Source organism: Ipomoea nil, unplaced genomic scaffold (assembly GCF_001879475.1).
Source record: "Ipomoea nil cultivar Tokyo-kokei standard unplaced genomic scaffold, Asagao_1.1 scaffold0415, whole genome shotgun sequence".
In the NCBI taxonomy this organism is placed as follows: domain Eukaryota; kingdom Viridiplantae; phylum Streptophyta; class Magnoliopsida; order Solanales; family Convolvulaceae; genus Ipomoea; species Ipomoea nil.
In genome coordinates, this window is record NW_017616843.1 from 590,967 (window position 1) to 611,859 (window position 20,893).

At 36.3% G+C, this 20,893-nt stretch overlaps 2 protein-coding genes and 1 non-coding gene across 6 annotated transcripts; 2 read left to right on the forward strand and 1 right to left on the reverse strand.

Moving 5' to 3' along the window:
- The first annotated feature begins 223 nt into the window (after positions 1–223).
- Positions 224–12,077, forward strand: LOC109172320 (DExH-box ATP-dependent RNA helicase DExH3). The gene is made up of 19 exons (XM_019321503.1): positions 224–690; positions 1,421–1,575; positions 1,693–1,780; positions 1,887–2,129; positions 3,061–3,156; positions 4,097–4,285; positions 4,374–4,533; positions 4,614–4,744; positions 5,068–5,235; positions 5,313–5,585; positions 6,219–6,413; positions 6,594–6,797; positions 7,095–7,164; positions 7,293–7,441; positions 8,672–8,977; positions 9,256–9,315; positions 9,413–9,565; positions 9,742–9,852; positions 10,809–12,077. The coding sequence occupies exons 1-19, from the start codon at positions 346–348 to the stop codon at positions 11,289–11,291; spliced, it is 3,579 nt and encodes a 1,192-aa protein (XP_019177048.1). The 5' UTR covers positions 224–345; the 3' UTR covers positions 11,292–12,077.
- Positions 12,078–12,873: 796 nt separating this feature from the next.
- Positions 12,874–12,954, forward strand: TRNAL-CAG. The gene has a single exon. It is a non-coding gene; the product is annotated as a tRNA-Leu (tRNA).
- Positions 12,955–14,741: 1,787 nt separating this feature from the next.
- Positions 14,742–16,706, reverse strand: LOC109172138 (mitochondrial inner membrane protease ATP23-like). Of its 4 annotated transcripts, none has more exons than XM_019321283.1 (2): positions 16,487–16,706; positions 14,742–15,573 (listed from the first exon to the last, which is right to left on the reverse strand). In XM_019321283.1, exon 2 carries the CDS (start codon positions 15,515–15,517, stop codon positions 14,945–14,947), a length of 573 nt encoding a protein of 190 aa, XP_019176828.1. In that variant the 5' UTR covers positions 15,518–15,573; positions 16,487–16,706; the 3' UTR covers positions 14,742–14,944. The 4 variants fall into 4 exon arrangements, with proteins under 4 accessions (XP_019176828.1, XP_019176829.1, XP_019176827.1 ...); XM_019321284.1 differs by having other exon boundaries at positions 14,742–15,546; positions 16,443–16,706; XM_019321282.1 differs by having other exon boundaries at positions 14,742–15,544; positions 16,487–16,705.
- Between the last annotated feature and the right edge of the window lie 4,187 nt (positions 16,707–20,893).

Below are 20,893 nucleotides of genomic sequence, written 5' to 3' on the forward strand. Positions count from 1 at the left end.
GTTAACTGATAACTTATTACATACAAAATGACTTTCTCAAAAAGTTACTTTGAGCATCTTTTTGACTTTTAGTTTTTTAGAGTAATAAATTATTACAAAAAAACTAATTTATCAAATATTCATATTGGTTATTTAACTAAGTTAAACTAGTTAAAAACTTAAAATCGATCGATTGACTAATTATTTGACCAAATAGTGTCATACATCCATGTTTTATTTCCGGTTCCAACAAGATCAAGCATCCAACCAGTGACCCGCCAGCGGCCAGGTTTCCCTCCTCCAAAACCCCTCGCTCGCCAAAACCCTATCCACAGAAATTCAGCCATGTCTTCCTAAATTTCAACAATGGCCTACTCTAACCTTATACACAATTGCCGCAGATTAAGGCCAAGGGCCATTCCACTTATGGCCGCCGCCACCACTACCTCCGTCTCTCTTCAGCTCTACCGCCGCTTCCATTTAAACAAATCCCCTATTCTTCTCCGTACCACAAGGCCACCCCACCGCTTGCATAACTTCGGCTTCTGTTGCTCTGCAGCCATCATACGTAGGCGGAACAGGAATGCGTCCTCTCCTTTCAATTTGCCGTATATTTATCAGCAGAATTTCGGGTTTGGCCGGCTTGCGTACCCCGAGTACCCTTCAGAGTCTGAGTCTGATCGGGAATTTGAGCCCGAGTCTAAGCAGTTGGCAAGTGTTTAGCTTTTAGTTAATATACTATGTATATTCTTTTTATTTGTATGATTTTTCGTAATGCTTACCTTCCTATCTAAAAGACTGAATTTTGTCTCATTTAATTTCCCTGCTTGCTGGGAAAATTATATAAAAAAAATGTTGCTGGATTTTACTAGGCTTGTCTGCAGAGTTGTTGAGAATAAGGCTTGTTGGGAGTAAAGTACTGAGCTATACTTTGCATATGTTTGAGCTATACTTTTCTTCTGGTGCAATAGAAGAGTGAAATGCATCCTAATATTTGCCAAAAAAGTATGATAGAAAGATAAGATAAATATTAAGGATTAGGGTCTTCTTAATTTTAAATATTCTGTTACATAATGCTATGAAAACTAGTAGCAAATAAATGCAAGGATTCACCTAATAATTCACCGGCATAAACAGATTTCTATTTCAGATGCAGATGTATGTCTCTTTGAGTCATACTGGTAAGTACAGATTGTTAGATACAATATATGATCACGATTGGTTTCAGTATTACTAAACTCATTGCAAATATTACAGTTCCACAGTTTAGTTAATAGCTTCAAATGTGCAGTCTGCTCAGCATATTTCCCTTATCTGAATACGTTGTGAAATATTTGCTAGTTTCCCCCTGAACATTAGTGTGTTGCTTAGTGTTCTTACTACTAGATATCCAAAAACTATGGTCTTTAGATATTAGGTTTAATTGGTGTTCTTGTAACAGGATGATTCAACTCTTGGTAATATTGAAGAGTGGAGATGGAAGTTAACCATGCTATTGCGTAATGAAAATGAACAAGAAGTGATCTCAAGAGAGAAAAAGGATCGTCGTGATTTTGGGCATCTATCAACACTAGCAACCAGAATGGGTTTACATTGGTATATCAAACTTGTTTTACATATAGTTTTTGCCTCTACAATTAATGAATGCCATTAAATTTTTTATTGTGTTTCTTCCTTTTAACTTTTGTAATCTCAATCCTAAATTTGATGCAGTTGTCAATTTGATAAAGTAGTTGTCTTTAGTAAAGTTCCATTACCAAACTACAGACCAGATCTGGATGCTAAGCGTCCACAGAGGGAGGTAATGAGTTCATTCTATTCTTCTCTTTCACTTGTGCTCTTGCTGATGGTGTAATTTCCCTATATGTTTCCTTTGATAAGTAACTCAATTTTCTTACAATTCATAGGTGGTCATACCTCATGGACTGCAAGATCGTGTAAATGCCCTTCTGAAAGCATACTGTTCTAAAAAGTCTATCAATAACACAAGCTCAGAATATAATTACTTTTCAAGATCTAGCAATGGCCAGAAATTTTCAAATGACAATGAACTTTGTGAGAATGAGAAGCCCCCTTCACGAAATATCGTTGCTGAGAGAATCCTTCAGCGGAGGAGCTTGGACATGCAATATAAACAACAAAATTGGCAGGTTCATACTTCACCATGAAAGAACTTTCTCTTTCAATTAGGGTGTACAGTGCAATGTGTGCCTTGGATGTGCACATTTAGATATGATTTAACCATTGTTGTCATACTTGTTAACAATTCGTAATATTTCAACATTTGTTTCATATGATTTGAATGTGCACTTTACACTCTGAACATTCAATACATACTATGTGAACATTTAATATACACTATGTAAACATTTAGTGCATACTGTGAATGTTTTGTTTATGCCTGTAAAAATTTAGTGTGGGAACATCTATTACATATACTTTGGTTTTTCAACTACTCCTTACTTGTTCCCTTTTTTGTATAAATGAGGCATACAACTACTATAAAAAATTTTGTTGTAACCTAAAGTTTGCACTTTTTATTCATTACTATGTAAGTCCATGTTAATACTGACAGTGATGCAATGTTGGTCACGGCACACACTCACTGAGTAATCATTGTGTCTTTTATTTGCTGTATCTTGCTGGGTTATGTTTGTTTTGTTTTTTGTTTTTTTTTTTTTTTTTTTTTTTTTTTTTAGTTTTTGGTTTTTTAAATATCATTGGCGTATTGAATTCCTTCCTTTATATCTCCCTAATCATTTGAACTTTTGACACCTTCTAAGAATTAAGAGAATATTTGGGATTTTGGGGTGATATGATCATTTCTGATTCAATAACAATTCATTGGCATGGATTGTTATTTGTTATACATGCAAAATTTTTTTGTTGGAAATGTAGTGAGGGTTTGAATATAGATGTGAAAACCAGTGTTTTCTACAATTCTACTGCTGAAATGGTGGGTCAAACTTTCACTCTTTGACATGGAAAGAAACATTAGTAATAATATCGGTTCATATGTTTTATTTCACATGGTTTTATATTTTATTTGATATTTGGTTTGACAACCATCTTATTTTATAGGAGTCTCTAGAAGGTCAAAAGATGATAGAATTTCGAAGGAGTCTTCCTGCATATAAAGAGAGGGAATCATTATTAAATGCGATTTCTCAGAATCAGGTACCTTGTTCATTCAACCTTTGATTTATTTGAATTAGCTTTTGCAATTATAGCTCTGCTTTTGCTGTGTGTGTATATATATGTCTGTATTTGTGTGTGTGTGTGTATAGAAACATATATTTCTAGGTCTAACATGACTTTTTGCATCTCACAAGGATGAAGGATCTGTGCCAGAGAGTGACAATACTTAGCCTGGAATAATTACATGGTTTTCTGTCATCCATCTCAGTCATAGGCTAGTCTTTTCTCTTAATTGGAGAGATAAAATGATGAACAGAATAAAACAGTACCCACGGGTATTATTCACCTGCGTTTTCCAATTTGGAAAACAATTTTGAGCTTGTTTTCCAACTCTATCAAAGTTGGAAAGTTTTGAAAATTGTTTTCCATTTTCACTTGGGAAAACAAATTGCACTTGGAACAAACCTTTATTTTTCCATTTCTCAGAAAAAAAAGGAAAAATTCTCTATTTACTGAACACTGAATAATCCCTAAACTTGCAATTGAATTATATTTTTACTAGGTCTAACAAATATCAAACCTATTATGACCTACTCCATATAAAAAAATTAGAAAAAAGGAGTTTACTAATTGATATTTTGATGAAGCAAAGGTGTAAAATATTTATAGCCATCTTGAGTAGACATAGAGCAGCCAAATTTAAATGCAAGGTCTGCCCAAGGTGGCTTTTCCTTGCCAATAGAGCTCCTGGGAGACTAAAGATAACACTGGGCAGTCAAATGCATTTATTTTCTACAAAAATAAAGAAAAATTAAAACCCATTATGTAGGCTGACTTATTGCAATAATGCAATTATTACTTATTATTTTGTAAAGATATATGCTTTTACTTCTGAGAATTTGGTAGGATTTTAACGAATTATTGCCTTATTGGATGCCCCAGCTTCTCTCATGAGGATAATAATTGAGCTTCATTGCAGGTCGTGGTCGTGTCTGGTGAAACTGGATGTGGTAAAACCACACAACTGCCTCAATATATCTTAGAATCCGAGATTGAAGCTGCTCGTGGAGCTACCTGCAGTATTATTTGTACTCAACCTCGGCGAATATCTGCTATGGCAGTTTCAGAAAGAGTTGCTGCAGAGCGGGGTGAGAATTTGGGAGAATCTGTGAGTTTTTTTAGCTTTTACTGTTAATTTTCTGTATCTTGTCATGGGAAGATTCAATTACTCTTACTGATTTAAAATCTTCTCAAAGGTTGGTTATAAAGTTCGGCTTGAGGGGATGAAAGGGAGGGATACACGTCTTCTGTTTTGCACTACTGGAATCCTTTTAAGGAGATTGCTTGTTGATCGGAATTTAGAGGGTGTTACCCATGTTATTGTTGATGAGATTCATGAACGTGGAATGAATGAAGGTATTTCATAAATGGGTTATTTATGATATTGATTCACTTGTGAATTTCAATGATGTTACTGGGTTTTCCTTTTATTTCAGATTTCCTTTTAATTGTTCTCAAAGACCTCCTTCATCGCCGGCCAGAATTGAGGTTGATTTTGATGAGTGCAACACTTAATGCTGAGCTTTTCTCCTCATATTTTGGTGGTGCTCCTAGGATTCACATTCCTGTAAGTTGACTATACAATCGTAAACAGCTTATCCAATTCCGGTTATCTACAAATATTAAGTATTCACTCTCCCACTCTTCAAATTAAGAATGCCACTTATCCAAACTTTTCCTTGAGTTCAATAAATTTTCTACTGCTTCCTCAACCCAAAGTTATTGGTCATAACACTGCTTTTTTGTCAATTTGGCCAAATTTTTTCTTAAGCAATGTGAGTGAAATCACACACACACACATATATATAAAGAAATTTGTAAAAAATACCTCTTGAAATCTCAAAATTTTTGTAGTTCCTATGTATTCAACTATGTCATAACCATTTTCAGGGTTTTACTTATCCAGTTCGGAGTCATTTCCTAGAGAATATTTTGGAAATGACTGGGTATCGATTGACTCCATATAATCAGATTGATAATTATGGTCAAGATAAGATGTGGAAAATGCAGAAACAAACTCTTAGGAAGAGGAAAACACAAATTGCTTCAGCTGTAGAGGTAAAAATGTCTTATATGCTAAGATCTCATGCTTTGATTTTCTTGCTATTGAAATTGAATTACATGTTTTGGGCCAGGATGCACTTGAAACTGCAAGTTTTAGGGAGTATAGTCCTAGGACTCGGGAATCATTATCGTGCTGGAATCCAGATTCAATTGGCTTTAACCTCATTGAGCATGTTCTTTGCCATATATGTAGAAGAGAAAGGCCTGGAGCTGTTTTGGTATTTATGACCGGTTGGGATGACATAAATGCTCTAAAGGATCAGCTCCAAGCGAATCCACTATTGGGAGATTCCAGTAGAGTTTTGTTGCTTGCTTGTCATGGTTCTATGGCCAGCACAGAGCAGGTTTTCTCAGCTTAAATACCCTTAACCTCTTCCATTTTTATTTCACCAGTGATGTCTTTCTGAATTCTTTTAGAAGATCAACCTTCTGCAAGATAAAGAATTCTTGATATTTGGGGTCCTCTGAGTATTAACTTTTCTCCACTGACTAAATATCATGTTAAACAGTGGTTGAAATTTGTTTTCCATTTACTTACACATTCGAAGTTCCTTAGCTTGGCTTTTATTTATTTATTTTATTTTTTCTTCTTTTCAATCGTGTTTATTTTGCTACTTCCTCAATGGATGCCTAACAACCCAAATAATGATATATTGTGGCATTATAATAAAATATTTGCTATTGAAAAAGAAGAAACTGATGCTATATATGTGCCTGCTCAAAAATACATGATTTAAGATATCAGAGTCAACATGTAATGCATCTTTTTTGCCGCATTAAGGTAAATATAGACTTCATTTTCTGAGTAAAAGATTCACCTCAGTGTTTGTTTACGATGACTGATTACTCATTTTCTTATCATTTTCTTTTTGTGCTTTTTAGCTTTTGACAGACATAATACATGGAATGAATGTTATGATGCTTTAGCTACACTATAACTTTTCATTTCTATTGACTTTTATCGGTATGCAAAACAGAGACTTATTTTTGATAAGCCTGAAGATGGAGTGAGGAAGATAGTGCTAGCCACCAATATGGCTGAAACAAGCATCACCATAAATGATGTAGTCTTTGTGCTAGACTGTGGAAAGGCAAAAGAGACATCTTATGACGCACTCAATAACACTCCATGTTTGCTTCCTTCTTGGATTTCAAAAGCTTCTGCTCGGCAAGTATGATTTTTCTCTATTCTAATATTTTTAATTAGTTTCTTTGCTGATGTTAATGCTAAAGATCCACCCAGATATTTTGAATGCTTTATTCATATTGACCACTACTTCAACTTTTGGAATCTGATTTAGTGATTTTGTACTGCTAGTGCTAAGTTGCTAACAAATTTTTTAACCTGACAGAGAAAAGGAAGGGCTGGTCGTGTTCAACCTGGGGAGTGCTATCATCTCTATCCTAGATGTGTGCATGATACTTTTGCAGAATATCAAATGCCAGAGCTTTTGAGAACGCCACTTCAGTCTTTATGTCTGCAAATTAAAAGTTTACAACTTGGAAGTATTTCAGAATTTCTGTCTAAGGCTTTGCAGCCACCAGAATCTTTATCTGTAAGTCGGTACTAAAACAGGCTTTGTTAATGCTATCTTTCTTTTCTCCCCTTATTATCTGTATCTCGTTGTGTTCCTTTTTATTTAGCACATTCTATTTGCTCATGTGCCTATTAAGCCTCATTATCCTGGCTAATTATTATTATTATTATTATATAATAATAATAATAATTATTATTATTATTATTATATTATTATATTATTATATTATAATAATAATAATAATAATAATAATAATAATTATTATTATTATTATTTTGTTCCTAATTACATTCTTATGGTGACATTATTTTGCAGGTTCAAAATGCCATTGAGTATTTGAAGATGATTGGTGCCTTTGATGAAGATGAAAATCTTACACTTCTTGGTAAAGGAGAACTCTTTTTCTTGAGGGAGGAGTGGTCAATCTATTTCTCATAAGTTCAATCCATGTGATAATTTAGATGTACAATTCTTAGATAAAATTGCATGACTAATGTGCCATTTTGCTTATAGGACGCAACTTGTCAATGCTTCCAGTTGAACCAAAACTTGGAAAAATGCTCATACTAGGTTCAATTTTTAACTGCCTTGATCCTATAATGACTATTGTTGCTGGCCTAAGTTTACGAGATCCATTCTTGATGCCATTTGACAAGAAAGATGTAAGTCATTTAATATTTTCAGATATTAAAACTAATTACTCAGGCAGTAATGCTTTTACATTGTTTGAAATAGCTTTGTGTGTTTCTATGATTATGTTGTTTGAAGTTCCATAATTTGAAAAATATAGATATCTATGGTGCCTAGAAAGCTTCAATTTAGTCACTCAGCACATTTGTTTCATGGAATAGGTTGAGAACGAAATAACTTTCTTGGGAATAGACCTGTTCCATTGTTTGGTATTAGCTATTCCCGAGTCTTCAAGAGTAGCTATTTTTCGGCTATTTTTCATAATACCAAAAATGCTCTTTTCTTTATACTTCTATATAACAGATAATATAGAACCATGTCTATACATATATTTATACATGTGTGTGTGTGTGTATTTATTTATGTATGCATTTAGATATATAGATATCTTTGTCTTTTGAATGCTTATTCCATTTTTATTTTTTAAACCAACCAAACATTGGATTACAATTCCTGAAGTATATTCTTTTAGACCGAACAATAGAATAGAATAGTCTATTCCTGGCCCATTCCCTATGGATAGGATTCCTTTTTCTCCAAATTTCATTCTGTGAACCTAATATGCTGCCAGATTTTTAGTAACCCAAATACCCAATTCTTCTCAGTCTTGAGTGCTTTCTTATCTTTCACTTTCTTAAGAGTTTATTTTTCTATTATCTGCTGACCAGATAATTGTTGAGCAAATTATATCATGGCTAGCTTTGAAGTGAATGCTTATCATGTGTGATAAATTGTTCGTTAAAACTGTTATTAATGTTTGTAATGTTTTTGGTCTTTGAAGTGCACTCACAGGTGTAAATAATATTCGTTGAGACTCGTATAGCTATGTGAGCTTCATAGTGTTTACTTTGACATCAATCCCCCATGTTGATGCTTCTGTTTAGAATTTCTTGATATTGACCTGATTTTAATTTGTTTATTTAGTTTTGGATAACATCTTGAATATCATTAAAATACACTTTGAATAGATTTCCAGTTTTTTTGTTCTACAAGTAATGTGCGTTGTTTGAAATTCTTACATTGCCTAATCATTCCTACTTTCCTAGATTTGAGCCTATGTTTTTATTGTAGATTTATTGCCAAATTGCTGGGGTTAATAGGTCATGACTTTCTATAATATGTAATATTAGAGTACACATGCAACCGTAATGGTTGCTGCAGTTTGAGAAACACCATTTAATAGTGGCTGGTAACTTTTGCAGCTTGCGGAATCAGCAAAAGCCCAGTTTTCTGCTCGTGACTTCAGTGACCACCTCACTCTTTTCCGCGCTTATGAAGGTTGGAAAGATGCTGAGAGGAACCAATCTGGTTATGAATACTGTTGGAAGAATTTTCTTTCTCCACAAACTCTAAAAGCTATTGATTCCCTTAGGAAGCAATTTTTCCACCTTCTTAAGGACTCTGGCTTAGTAGATAGTGGGGAAAGTTGCAATATATGGAGCCATGATGAACATCTTGTTCGAGCAATTGTCTGTGCGGGTCTATTTCCTGGAATATGCTCGGTTGTGGTCAGTAGTCCTCTTAGATGGGTTAAAACCTGTCATTTATATTCACAAACTTTATTTATTCAATTGAAACTTCTATATTCTATTATAGTGTTTGTCAAATATGTGGCCTTGCTGGTCTGTTCAATAAACATAGGGTGTTTGATGTTGTCATTGATTTATCAGAATGAAATGTTTCTATGCCGACACTCATTCATAGATGCTCACTGAACTCTTTGGGAAATCATTGCATCTGTAATTATTTTGGTAATTGAGAACTTATGGAAGTATATTTTTGACAGAACAAGGAGAAGTCAATATCATTGAAAACAATGGAGGATGGAGCAGTTCTCTTGTACTCGGTAAAGTGATTAATTCTCGGTCATGGAGATATTATTTGTTTTTTCAGAATCTAAATTTTGATATTGTGTTTTTTTTTTCTGCTTTTTTCTGTCACAGAACTCTGTGAATGGCCTAGAACCTAGAATTCCATACCCGTGGCTTGTGTTCAATGAAAAAGTGAAAGTTAATGCAGTCTTCCTCCGTGATTCTACAGCTGTTTCAGATTCTATGGTTATCTTATTTGGGGGAAATATTACGAGAGACAGTGCTGTAAGTTTTTTTCTTCCTTAAACAATTAGCTCCTTGGGGAAATAAATTGAAAAGTATTCCTTTTTAAGGTGCTCTTATAATAACTTAATTGAGTCCTAAATAATTATATATGCAATGTGCCTCTACCGACACTGTTATAGCTCTTCTTTTTGTTTTTTGTTTTGGTGTGTGAACAGCACGGGCACTTAAAAATGCTGGGAGGATACTTGGAGTTTTTCATGAATCCCACTCTAGCAACCACATATGTAAGGTTGAAGAAGGAACTTTATGAACTAATCCATGAAAAGGTATGTAACATTTGCTCTCTGACAGTTTGGTTTTTTAGGTTTTCAGGATTGATAGAATATATTATTATTGATGGAAATTCTTTTACATAAGAATCACTCGTAAAGACCCTTCCTACAAGGATTACATAACATTAGATAATATTCAAACTAAAATTAAGAAACCCAATAGTATAGATAGTCTTTTCTTATCCTAACTACAATTCTACTCATAATCTAAACCTTCCCATCAGTCTGAGCATGTGAACCTCGTGAAAGTTTGTTGATTCGCATTTATAAATTGCACCTTGTATACTTGAGAGATGCCATTGTTCTCATGTTGTGACAACATAAAAGAGTAGATATTCCTTGACACAATGAATAAGGGAATTTACCATACTATTGGTACTATGATGGAATGTGTGTGTGTGTGTGTGTATATATATATATATATATATATATATATATATATATATATATATATATATATATATATATATATATATTCTGAGTACTGACTCTGTTACAATGTAGTATCTCTTCATAGCTACTTTCTCAGCCTACTGAAACACAGAGTCAATACCGCCCCACTGGGGCTCAAACCCATGACCACCTCCCATTTGGGAGAGCCACTTCATGCCACTAGACCAGAAGGTCATTGGCATGATGGAATGTATATTATTATTGTTGAAAATTCTTGTAAAAAAAGACATAAAACCCTTACATAACATTGGATAACTAGGATTCTAACACAATAGCATGGATAGTCCTATTCTGACTAAAGATCCAACACATTCTTACTTGTACTCTAAAAAACATAATTGTTTTAAGGTTTCTCTCAATTCCGGTCAAGTGAGGAGCAGCACTTTAATTTCTTCCATCTGTTCATCCTTTCTGTGCATGCCAGTGCAAGTTTTGTGCAGGCTTATTGTTTAAGTGGAAATTTCCCAATGATGAATTCACCTTTTGTCTTGGTACAGCTTCTGAATCCTAAGTTAAACCTAGGAAATCATGATGAGCTCATATCAGCAGTAAGAATGCTGGTTTCAGAGGATCAATGTGAAGGTCGATTTGTGTTTGGGCGTCAGATACCATCATCTGCCATCAAGTCTAGAAAAGATGCAGAAGCAGGCATGGTCTCGAGTAAGGGTAGTGGCGGTGATAATCCAAAGTCTCATCTCCAAACGCTGCTTGTCCGAGCCGGACATCAATCTCCCAGTTACAAGATTACACAACTAAAAAACAATAAATTCCGAGCTGTTGTAATGTTCAATGGGTTGGATTTTGTTGGGCAGCCTTGCGGTAGTAAGAAAGAAGCAGAAAAGGCTGCTGCCTCCGAAGCTTTGCAGTGGTTGACTGGTGAGACCACTGAGACCCAGTCTTCCCAGAAGACTGTTGAACACATGTCTGCAATTCTAAAGAAAAGCAAAAAGAAACAACTTTCTGCTTCAAGGTGGAGGTGATGTGTATAAAACAAACTTAAAATTATCTTACAGCCATTTGCTCCTGATTGGGTTGAATAAGCATCTCGGCAAATCTTGCGAGGTGTGACCTTTTGCCTGCTTTGGAGGCGGCAGGGCAGGCAGAATAGAGAATCCCACATTTGCTAGTACTGAAACTAACAAAATCTAACTTGGCAGCACCATACATATTTATATACATTGAATCCCATAGAAGTGACTTGAACTACTCCAAGTGGTGGCAGTTAACTTTTTATTCTGTCCTCGGAAACTGGCCTTACTGGCATGGGCAAACTAACAAAAGATAGACCGAGGCACCGAGCAGGTACACACGCAAGTCTGATTCTTCTTTCATGCTGCTTCCTGTAAAGCCTGCCTGTTGAACCTGATCTCCAGTTGTGGAACTCACAACTTTATTCTACTTATGGGATATGATGCAACTGTGCTAGTAAGTATTCTTTGGCTGTCTCATTTCATTGTGTGAGAAAGGGAGGGGATATTGTAGCAATATATTGTAGCACTAGATAGATCAGTAATAGTTGATAGATTTCATTTTCATTTATTATATGGACAGGCAGTAACTTATGTATAAATATATAGATAGAGAGGAAGACAGTATTCAATGCTTTTAATTTCGTTGGTTGGGTTGGTTTACAGTCCTATGTAGATTAACATTGTGCGATTCATAATCTTTGCCTTAGTCAACCTTGATTTCCCCCGGCCCGTCAAGTTTGTGGGGGTAAATTATGGTGACTCAACTGATTAATAGATGTTAGATTCGTTTTGAGAGATTGTTTCTATACTGTTGCTGAGACTTAATCTTTGATCTCTGTGATTTGTTGAGCTATTCTTGTGGACCTCTTTTTCCATTACTAATTAGATAAATAGTAAGGTTTATTATTGACTAGCGAAAAATACATGTACTCTTATTTTCTACCCTCAATTTTTACTCCACACACAAAATCTTGATGTAGACACTTGTATTGGAACTCACATAAAAAAAGTAGTCAATTAGTACTTGTCACATCAGGGAGTATGATTTGGAAGTCTATGTAGTAGAACTCGTGACTAATAGGGATGTGATACAAAGACTCATAAAACATTTATTATTATTATTATTATTATTATTATTATTATTATATTAAATATTAAATAATTTTATATTAATTAATTAATTAATTACTAGACAATAGTATTATATACGAATTAATTATATTGTGACATAAGTTTTTACAAATTTTCTTTTACTAATAATAAGTTATAAAGTTTATTTATTAATATTGAATTAATTATGATAAAAATTAAATGAAATATTTTTTTATTTAGATCTCATATTTCAACCAAAGAATACGAATGCAATAATTAATTTATCACAAATTAAGTGTCTATCTTAAATTTAATAAATGAGATAATTTATGCCAAGACGATGAATAATAAATCATATAACTAAACAATAATTAATATATTAACGAGTGATAAATAATTAATCAATCACCAATTACAAATTTAGTTGAAGGAATGTTCCTTAATCTAAAGCTCTCAAAGGTCATAATAAATTGATAAAAGAACATAAACAAAACAAAACGTCAAGATGGCCGAGTTGGTCTAAGGCGCCAGTTTCAGGTACTGGTCCGAAAGGGCATGGGTTCGAATCCCATTCTTGACAAAATTTTTTTTATGTTCAAACATTTCTAATTCACATGCAACGATTGTTCTTATAAATAAAGCCGTTAAAATTTTGCTTCCCGGGCCTATCCGTCCTGTCTCGGGCTATTATTTAACAGATATATTTATATTTTTTAAAATGTATTTTGGTGGTCCTGTCTCGAAACGTGTAAGGTGTGCACGATTCTAATTTATAATTTTTATACTGTAGATTTATTAAATCTATACTGTAGATTCATAATTTCTAAATCGTAAATTTATAATTTAAATACAATATTCATAATTTCTATACGGTAGATTCATAATTTTTATACTGCAGATTCATAATATCTGTACTGTAGATTCATAATTTCTGTACTGTAGATTTATAATTTATAAACTGTATAGTTATCAAATTATGAACATATAGTTCTGTGATTTGTGAATACAGAGTTCAACAATTGGGAATATGAACATAAAAAATTATGAACATATACCTCTATAATTATGAACATATATTTATTCTTCTCAAAAGGTTGAATCACCAACCCCATGGGCCCCCCACACCCCGGTCCGACAGAGCATCTGGGAAGATTCATAATTTCTATACTGTAGATTCATAATTTAAATACAGTAGATTCATAATATCTAAACTGTGCAATTGTGAAGAGAGAATGGAATGTTAGAATGCGAAAGGAAACCGCCTAACGCCATTAACAGCAATGAAAAAGGAATTTTTTTTTTAAAAAAATTTGGAATGGCATCGTTTTGCAACAGGTGCACACAGTTGCACATCATAATTTGCCTCCTGCCTCGGTGTAGGTAAGGAGTCGGTGCATGACTACTACAGCTCGTCAGGCCAGTTGAGGATTTGACCCGCGGTCAGCTATTATTAAAAGATATTTATAATTTTTAAAATGTATTTTGGTTGTTGAGAACATGCAAAAGCTAACATGTACGGATATCAATTAGGCTAGCTTGCTCAATTTCGCCATTTCGGGTTAGTCCAGTCCAACTTATTGGTTTTTATTTTATTTACTTTTTATTTTTTTGTTCGGGTGGTCCTAACCCTAAACCTCGGGCTATCAGACTTATCGGGTGGACTGAACTAGTGAACTAAAATTAAAAATTGAGAGAGGATATGCACATTTAGAGTTGTCAAAACTAGCCCAACCGACGTAGATTGGGCTCGTTTAGTTCGGTTTTTAAGCGGACCGAATTGTATATTTTTCCAACTTGCTCGAACAACCCAACCTATTTAGCCCATAGGGGTACCTGGGTTATACAAGTTGGCTTGTGTAACCCACAAGCCAACCCGTATAACCCATCACCCTTACCGACACCCCAAGTTTATTATTTAATTTAAATATGATTTGTATTAGAATTTAAAAGTATTATTCTACAATAAAAAATAACCTTAAATGGTTCGGACTATCAAGCTAGACCACAAAATTTCAAGTTAGTTCATGCCACTAGACTTATCGGGCTAAAATATTTTAAGCCTAACCCTAAAATTTTTCAATTTTATCGGGCTAGCCAATTGAACTCCGAGTAGGATTGAGATCCCTACTAACATGTATTTTGGAAAAGATAGAAAATACAGTACACCTTTATGTGCAACTATATGGCACTGCTATGCAAGGTTAGAAGAGTAACAAAATTCCAAAGATTGCCATTCACACACTGCTTGAGAACATGCAACATAGATCGATTGTATTTTCACAGGTATTCTTTATAATTAATTTTAATTTTAATTTTTAATTTTTTTTTAATTTTTTTTTTTAATTTTTTTTGTCAATAAAAGCTATCAAAATATCAAATTATGTCTACCATATCATATCTCATATCATAAACTGACCCAAATGTAAGATCTAATGTGTACACAAAACCACAAGATTATCACAAAAAGAATACAATTTCTATTCTCAATTGCAATGCTTCAAGTCAAAAGTGGAGCAATATTACCAAAAATTTTGTATCTCTCTAAGAAGCTAACCGCGATTATCATATCTTCACGGAGCTCGATCAAAGGGCCGAGTATCATTGTAACAAATATCCCAGACTGCTTCAATGGCATCCTTAGCAGCAGCTTCTGAACAGTAAGGGTTACTTTTCACGGACTTCATCGCTCTTCGCTTCACACAATCTTGCTCGTGGCCACGCATCTTCAGGTATCCTCGCAGCAACTCCCGTTTGAAATGGCAGTCGCCACTGAGATGGTTAGCTCTAATCTCACTACACGCGTGGTGAGCACAATCGGCCCAGTTCAGGTTTGCGGTCTGGCATTCGTCGTATGCATGAATAAGCTCGTGTTTGATGACCTGGCTTACCTCGTCTTGCATGGTCAAGTGGTTGCTACATATTACTATTCCTTTCCCCTGGACATAACCGCCGCTAATCTTGCCATCACAATGGTCGGCCTTTATGAAATTGTTGCTGATCTCACAACCGCCTTTCTTCAGATGTTCCATCAAGAACTTCACCGTTGGAGTTTGGAGACTCTTTTGAATCATGTTTTGACATTCCTCCACCGGCATCCCATCCTTAGAAGTAGAACCAATGCCACTACTAGTCTCGTCCTCCATTTCTATCGCTCCTTAGTGCTATAAACTCCGGGAACGATCTTTAGATTACAATACCGCTTCAATGAATAAATAAGAATTCTATTTAGTGCATGCTTTGGCCCGAGTAGATAAGAGGCAAAAAGATTACTTTACAAAGAACTCGGGGAAAATTGCAACCACCAACTACCCTGACTTCCCATCCCGATCCCTGCCCCTGCATTCGAGGATATATTTTCCCATCCTCACACCCGCCGGGATTATGTGGGGATGGGGATTCTTGGTGAGAATTCATGTTCCCAATATTAAATATAACCAAATTCAAATACTGAACAAGAATTTTTCAGAAGCCTTTCCCTGTTCAGGAAAAGATCTTTAAATTGATACCATAGCACTTAAGTTCCACCAGCATGAAGGCTCTAGCAAATACACATAAACATGATAAAAAATAAAATGTCTTATATACTAAAGAATCAAACTCCTAAAGGATTTCATAACTCCACACTTGCACCCTAACCCACTCACCCACCCATCATAGCATATGAGCAAACATACATATCCTCAAGAAAATCACATGTTTCAGTAGACAGTATTTGAAAGAAGAGACCGATGTTCAGAAAGTGGGCTGATCCCGACATTTGGCTATTGAATTACCATGATTTACACCCTACAAAATGCTCTGTAGGCCGGGATGTGGGACCTTGGGATTGGGGAACCTTTTGGGAGAAGAAGAAAATCACATGTTTTCTACTAAAGAAGAAAACTCCTAAATTGAAGGAAACTCCTCCAAAAATATACTCAGCCACAATTGTAGCATCCTAGCAATTTATAAATATCCTTGAAATAAAAAGTATACCTTTGCTACTAAAGAATGAAGATGATAAAGGATTTCATAAACATTTTAGGAAATTATGCAAACTTAAACCATAACCCAGTAACCCACTCGCCCAAAATCGTACACCCATCCATAAGTTGAGAAGGAACAGAAATTACCAGTGCCGTCGACCGTCTGCCGTGGACTGCCTGAAGCCGTGAGCGGTGTGCTGGTGTCGCCGGGAGGACTGCCTGACGTTGCTAGGTTGCAGGGCGAGCGCTACTGCCGCTGCAGGTGCCGGTGTAGGCTTAGAGCCGTGCCGCGTGCGTGTATGGCGATTAGGGATTTAATAAAAAAAAAAAAACCGAATGGGAAAATTTTAGGTAACTAATTAGGTCAGATTTTAGATCAATCAAAAAAATAATAATAATAACCAAGGAACTTGTGGTCCGCTGGTAAAAAGTTTGCTTCCCTATGTGAGAGGTGTTGGGTTCGAGCTAGACTATTAAAGGGTCGGTTCTCGGTTAATAGTATCAGAGGCGGACCTACAATGGGGGTAGCTGCCCCCACCCCCACCCCATATATAATCTTTGTATGTATATATGTATATATAGTACAGGATTTAAAATAAGTAAAAGAAAATTGATAGTAGTAAATAATAGAGGTGTTAGATCAGTTGGCAAGATTTGTGTTTAATTATGAGAAGGGCAAGGGTTCGAATCCCCCACCAAACGCTTGGCTTTTATGTTCAGTTATATAATCTTTGTATGTATATATAGTACAGGATTTAAAATAAGTAAAAGAAAATTGACAATAACAAACAATAGTGGTGTTAGATTAGTTGGCAAGAGGCATGTGTAATTATGAGGAGGGAAAGGGTTCGAATCCTTTGCTTATATAACCTTTTTTATTATTATTATTATTATTATTAATGAGATGTGTGATTTATTCGAATTATTTTATCAAATTAATTATGTTTCATATTTTGTTATGAATATTTTTATAAAAGTTTTATGTGTTTTACTTTTCATTTATATCTAACAATATTTATAGCTATACTTTTTTAAGTGTTTCATTTTTTTTCTTCAAACTATCTGTTTTATTTTAATGTTTCGCCCCCACTGGGAAAAATTCCTGGGTCCGCCACTGAATAGTATGCTTGTTGGTTTAAGTCTTAAACTCGGAAAATGATGTGAGGTCAAAGGGTTTTGAGCTCTGATTTGGTAGTTGGTTTAGGCTCGGGGCGAACAAAACCTAATGTTGACGAAGCATTTGCTCGGTCTCCACACTTAGGTCAGGTCGGTCAATCTTAAAGTCAGAGTCAGCAGGTATACAGTACGTATAAAATGTAAAATGTCCGATCGAGCAGGTATACAGTACGTATAAAATGTAAAATGTCCGATCAAAACAACTCTAGAAACCCCTTTTGTAGGGCCTGAATGGAATATAGTGCAGGTTCACTGGTCGAGACGTGGATCACCGTTCGTGTCTCGTCGTCAGACACGTGTCAACAAATTGCTGATCGTCTAGGGATTCGTTCCAATTTTCAAAATTTTCCCACCGCTCACCGACATAAATAGAGCATGGTGGTAGGCCAAATTTACGCTTTCTCTTCTTTGCAAACTCGAGAGCTTCCCGAGCTAGTTGACTTGAACAGGATTTCATACCAAAGCTTAGCATTGCTTCCATCTACACTTCTCGGTAAGAATCCTCTCCCGGTCTCAATTACTTTCCCTACCTTTGCTATTATACTTAGGGTTTATGCACGTCCTGCCTTTTTCATTCTAACATGTCTTCCCCTCCTAAAAAAATGAGACATGTTAACCTTTGACAGCTAAAACACCTCCGTTCAGGACTACGACGATGAGGTTGAGTTCGGATCCTTCGAAGTCTCTTCCTACGACTCGACCCTCCGTGAGGTGGAAGAGTTTTCCAAGGTCCAAGGCACATCTCCAAGTGTCGCAAAGGTTCCCACCGAGGACCGGCTGAGAGAAGTAAGGCTACCCAAACAAGAAGAGGCATTGCCATCCGGACGAACACCAACGGCCCGACACTTTTAAACCCTAAACTATCTTCTTCCCGACCTCATGCTTCTATTCCCCGGGCCACCACTATTGTCCTAGTTTCTTCTTCTACTGGTGGCCCATATCCACAAATTCGAGCTCTCACCTTAACGTGTGGGAAGCATAAATATCTAAGCAGCGAAGCTGTGGAAAAACATCTCCCTTTACTCACCCGCATCGAGCTTGAGGAGATATCCTCCCTTTTAACCGACTGAGTGACGTTTGATACCCGGCGAAACCTAGGGAACATCAAAGAACGACATCGGGGAGAGTGGATCGGGATCCACCTTGACTCCCTCAAAGCTCCTCTAACCTTCCCGTTCTCCCACCTTCTCAACTCCTTCCTTGAATTCTACAGGGTTCTCTCCGGTCAGATCAGTTTGAATTCCCACCGCATTCTGGCATGGTTTCCTCAAATCTATGCCCGACACGATATCCCGTGCACCCTTGAGTTGTTCTGCTTTCTTTTCTCTGTTCGGGCCCTTCCTTCCAAGCACGGGGGGATATGACTGTAAATCGAAGTTACTATCCTCAGCTTCAGGTTCATGAAAGAAATCCAAGTATGGATACATGGTTGGAGATCAGTATGAGCGTGATAAACAACTTTTTTGTACCGTTCGCAAGGTCGGATCATAGATGGGTCCTTTAATAGTCTACTTGTTGGTTTAAGTCTTAAGTTCGGGAAATGACGTGAGGTTTGAGGGTCCCAAGCTCTGGTTTGGTAGGTGAAGATCCCCCCCTTCCCCCCCCCCCCCCCCCCCCCGCGCCCTCCTCCCCACGAAAAAAAATCTCCTCCTTCAACATTAAATGTGATGTTTATAGGGGAAGAAAGAAGACACATGCACGGCTCTCGGTATGCCTGACATCTGTCGCGCATGCAATCGGCTAGCTCGGGAACAACGCCACAATGTCCACGTGTTGCAATATTCCTGATCTTTCACTCTTTAAGTAGTCTTGCTCGGGGCGAACTTTCCGACCTAAGAAGGTCGGGGTCGACCCCAAGGAGGAACAAAAGCCTAATGTTGACGAAGCATTTGCTTGATCTTGACACTTAGGTCAGGTCAGTTAGTTTTAAGTTCGGTCAAGGTTGAGAATAATTCCTCTTGGTGACCTGACTTGATACTGAGCAGGTATACAGTACGTATATGTAGGTATACCCGAGGAATATTCCCTATCAATATATATATGTGGACATGTTTAAGTGAAAACATGTATTTTTGTAAAAAATGCGGGATAATTTCAACCGTCCATCTAGAATTATCGGACAACCAATGGTTAAAACTTAAAAATAAGGGGAAAATGCGGGGACGTTTTTATAACTATTACAAACATTGGATGTGCACTAAATATGTTTAACAGTGCATCACTTGATAGCTAATAGTGCATCAACGGGTAATTAAGAGCGCACTCAAGATCTCAAAAAGTGCACATGTGCTCATTACATTGTAACATATCATTTCATTAAACTTGAGTGTGCGGTTAGTTATCAGTGGATGCACTCTGAAATTTATTTAGTGTTAATAGTGAAAATCGTCTACTAAAATACGAGGTATAAAACTAAGGATTTAAGTCAGGAAGGCTAAGATGATTCAAAGCTTCTCGAGTTCTCTCCCCTCCCTGGTTGAGCAGATCTTGCGGTATAGAGGGGTTTAGGACACATGTCGACACTCCGACATAACTTACACGTGCCTTAAAGGTTGGGTCAATTTTGCCAAGTGTCGCTAAAGGTCTGATTAACACGAAAAGGGTGCAATAAGACATGGGACAAACCTTGATATAGATCACGACGTCATATTGAGTTTGGTATGGGTCAGGGAGTGTGTTTGCAGGCCGCTAACCGGGTGTGGCTAGTAAGTACACACAAGTATTCTCGGCTTTAGGGTTTCTTCCTCAAGTTACCACGGGTCATCCGTGGCTCAGTTGGGGTTGGATCAGGTAGGGGCTTACATAGGGTGATGTATATCCCCATTACTAGTCTCCCTCCCCGCGGTCTCTTGCTTCTTGTCTTGATGATGATGTTGTTATATGGTAAGAAGTGTCACTCTTACCTAGTGTTGCCGAGCTAGTCTGACCATACCCTTGATGACCCAACTACATGTCAATTGTCGCCTAGCCTCAGGAGGCCCCACCCACTCGCTTGGGAAACTGATATACACCAATCAGCTGGCTGTTATGCAGGGCCGACCCTGAGGGCGGGCGAGATGGGCACTCGTCCTGGGCTAACGTCGGGAGGGACCCTCTAACTTGGTCTTTTATCTTTTGATTAAGTTAAAAAAAAATGCTTGCATATGCAAAGATTTGAATCCATGACTCCAAAATTATTTATTAATTTTAAATCTACTTAACAATTACAACCATTTGATATACTTATCTCATCAGTTAATAAATATATATTAACGAACGTTGAATTAGTTTATAGTTACACTTCATATAGGGGCCCAAAGTTTGAATGACATTATTCCAAGGCTATTCTAAAATGTTTTTTTTTTAATAAAAAAATTATATGTTTACAAAAGTTTAAAA

Excerpts from the sequence above, each read along its gene's own strand:
- LOC109172320 (XM_019321503.1), top strand. The coding sequence starts at position 346 with ATGGCCTACTCTAACCTTATACACAATTGCCGCAGATTAAGGCCAAGG. Across the intron at positions 4,745-5,067 it reads CTCCTAGGATTCACATTCCT|GGTTTTACTTATCCAGTTCG; the intron begins GTAAGTTGACTA and ends AACCATTTTCAG. Across the intron at positions 8,978-9,255 it reads CTGGAATATGCTCGGTTGTG|AACAAGGAGAAGTCAATATC; the intron begins GTCAGTAGTCCT and ends TATTTTTGACAG.
- LOC109172138 (XM_019321283.1), bottom strand. The coding sequence starts at position 15,517 with ATGGAGGACGAGACTAGTAGTGGCATTGGTTCTACTTCTAAGGATGGG.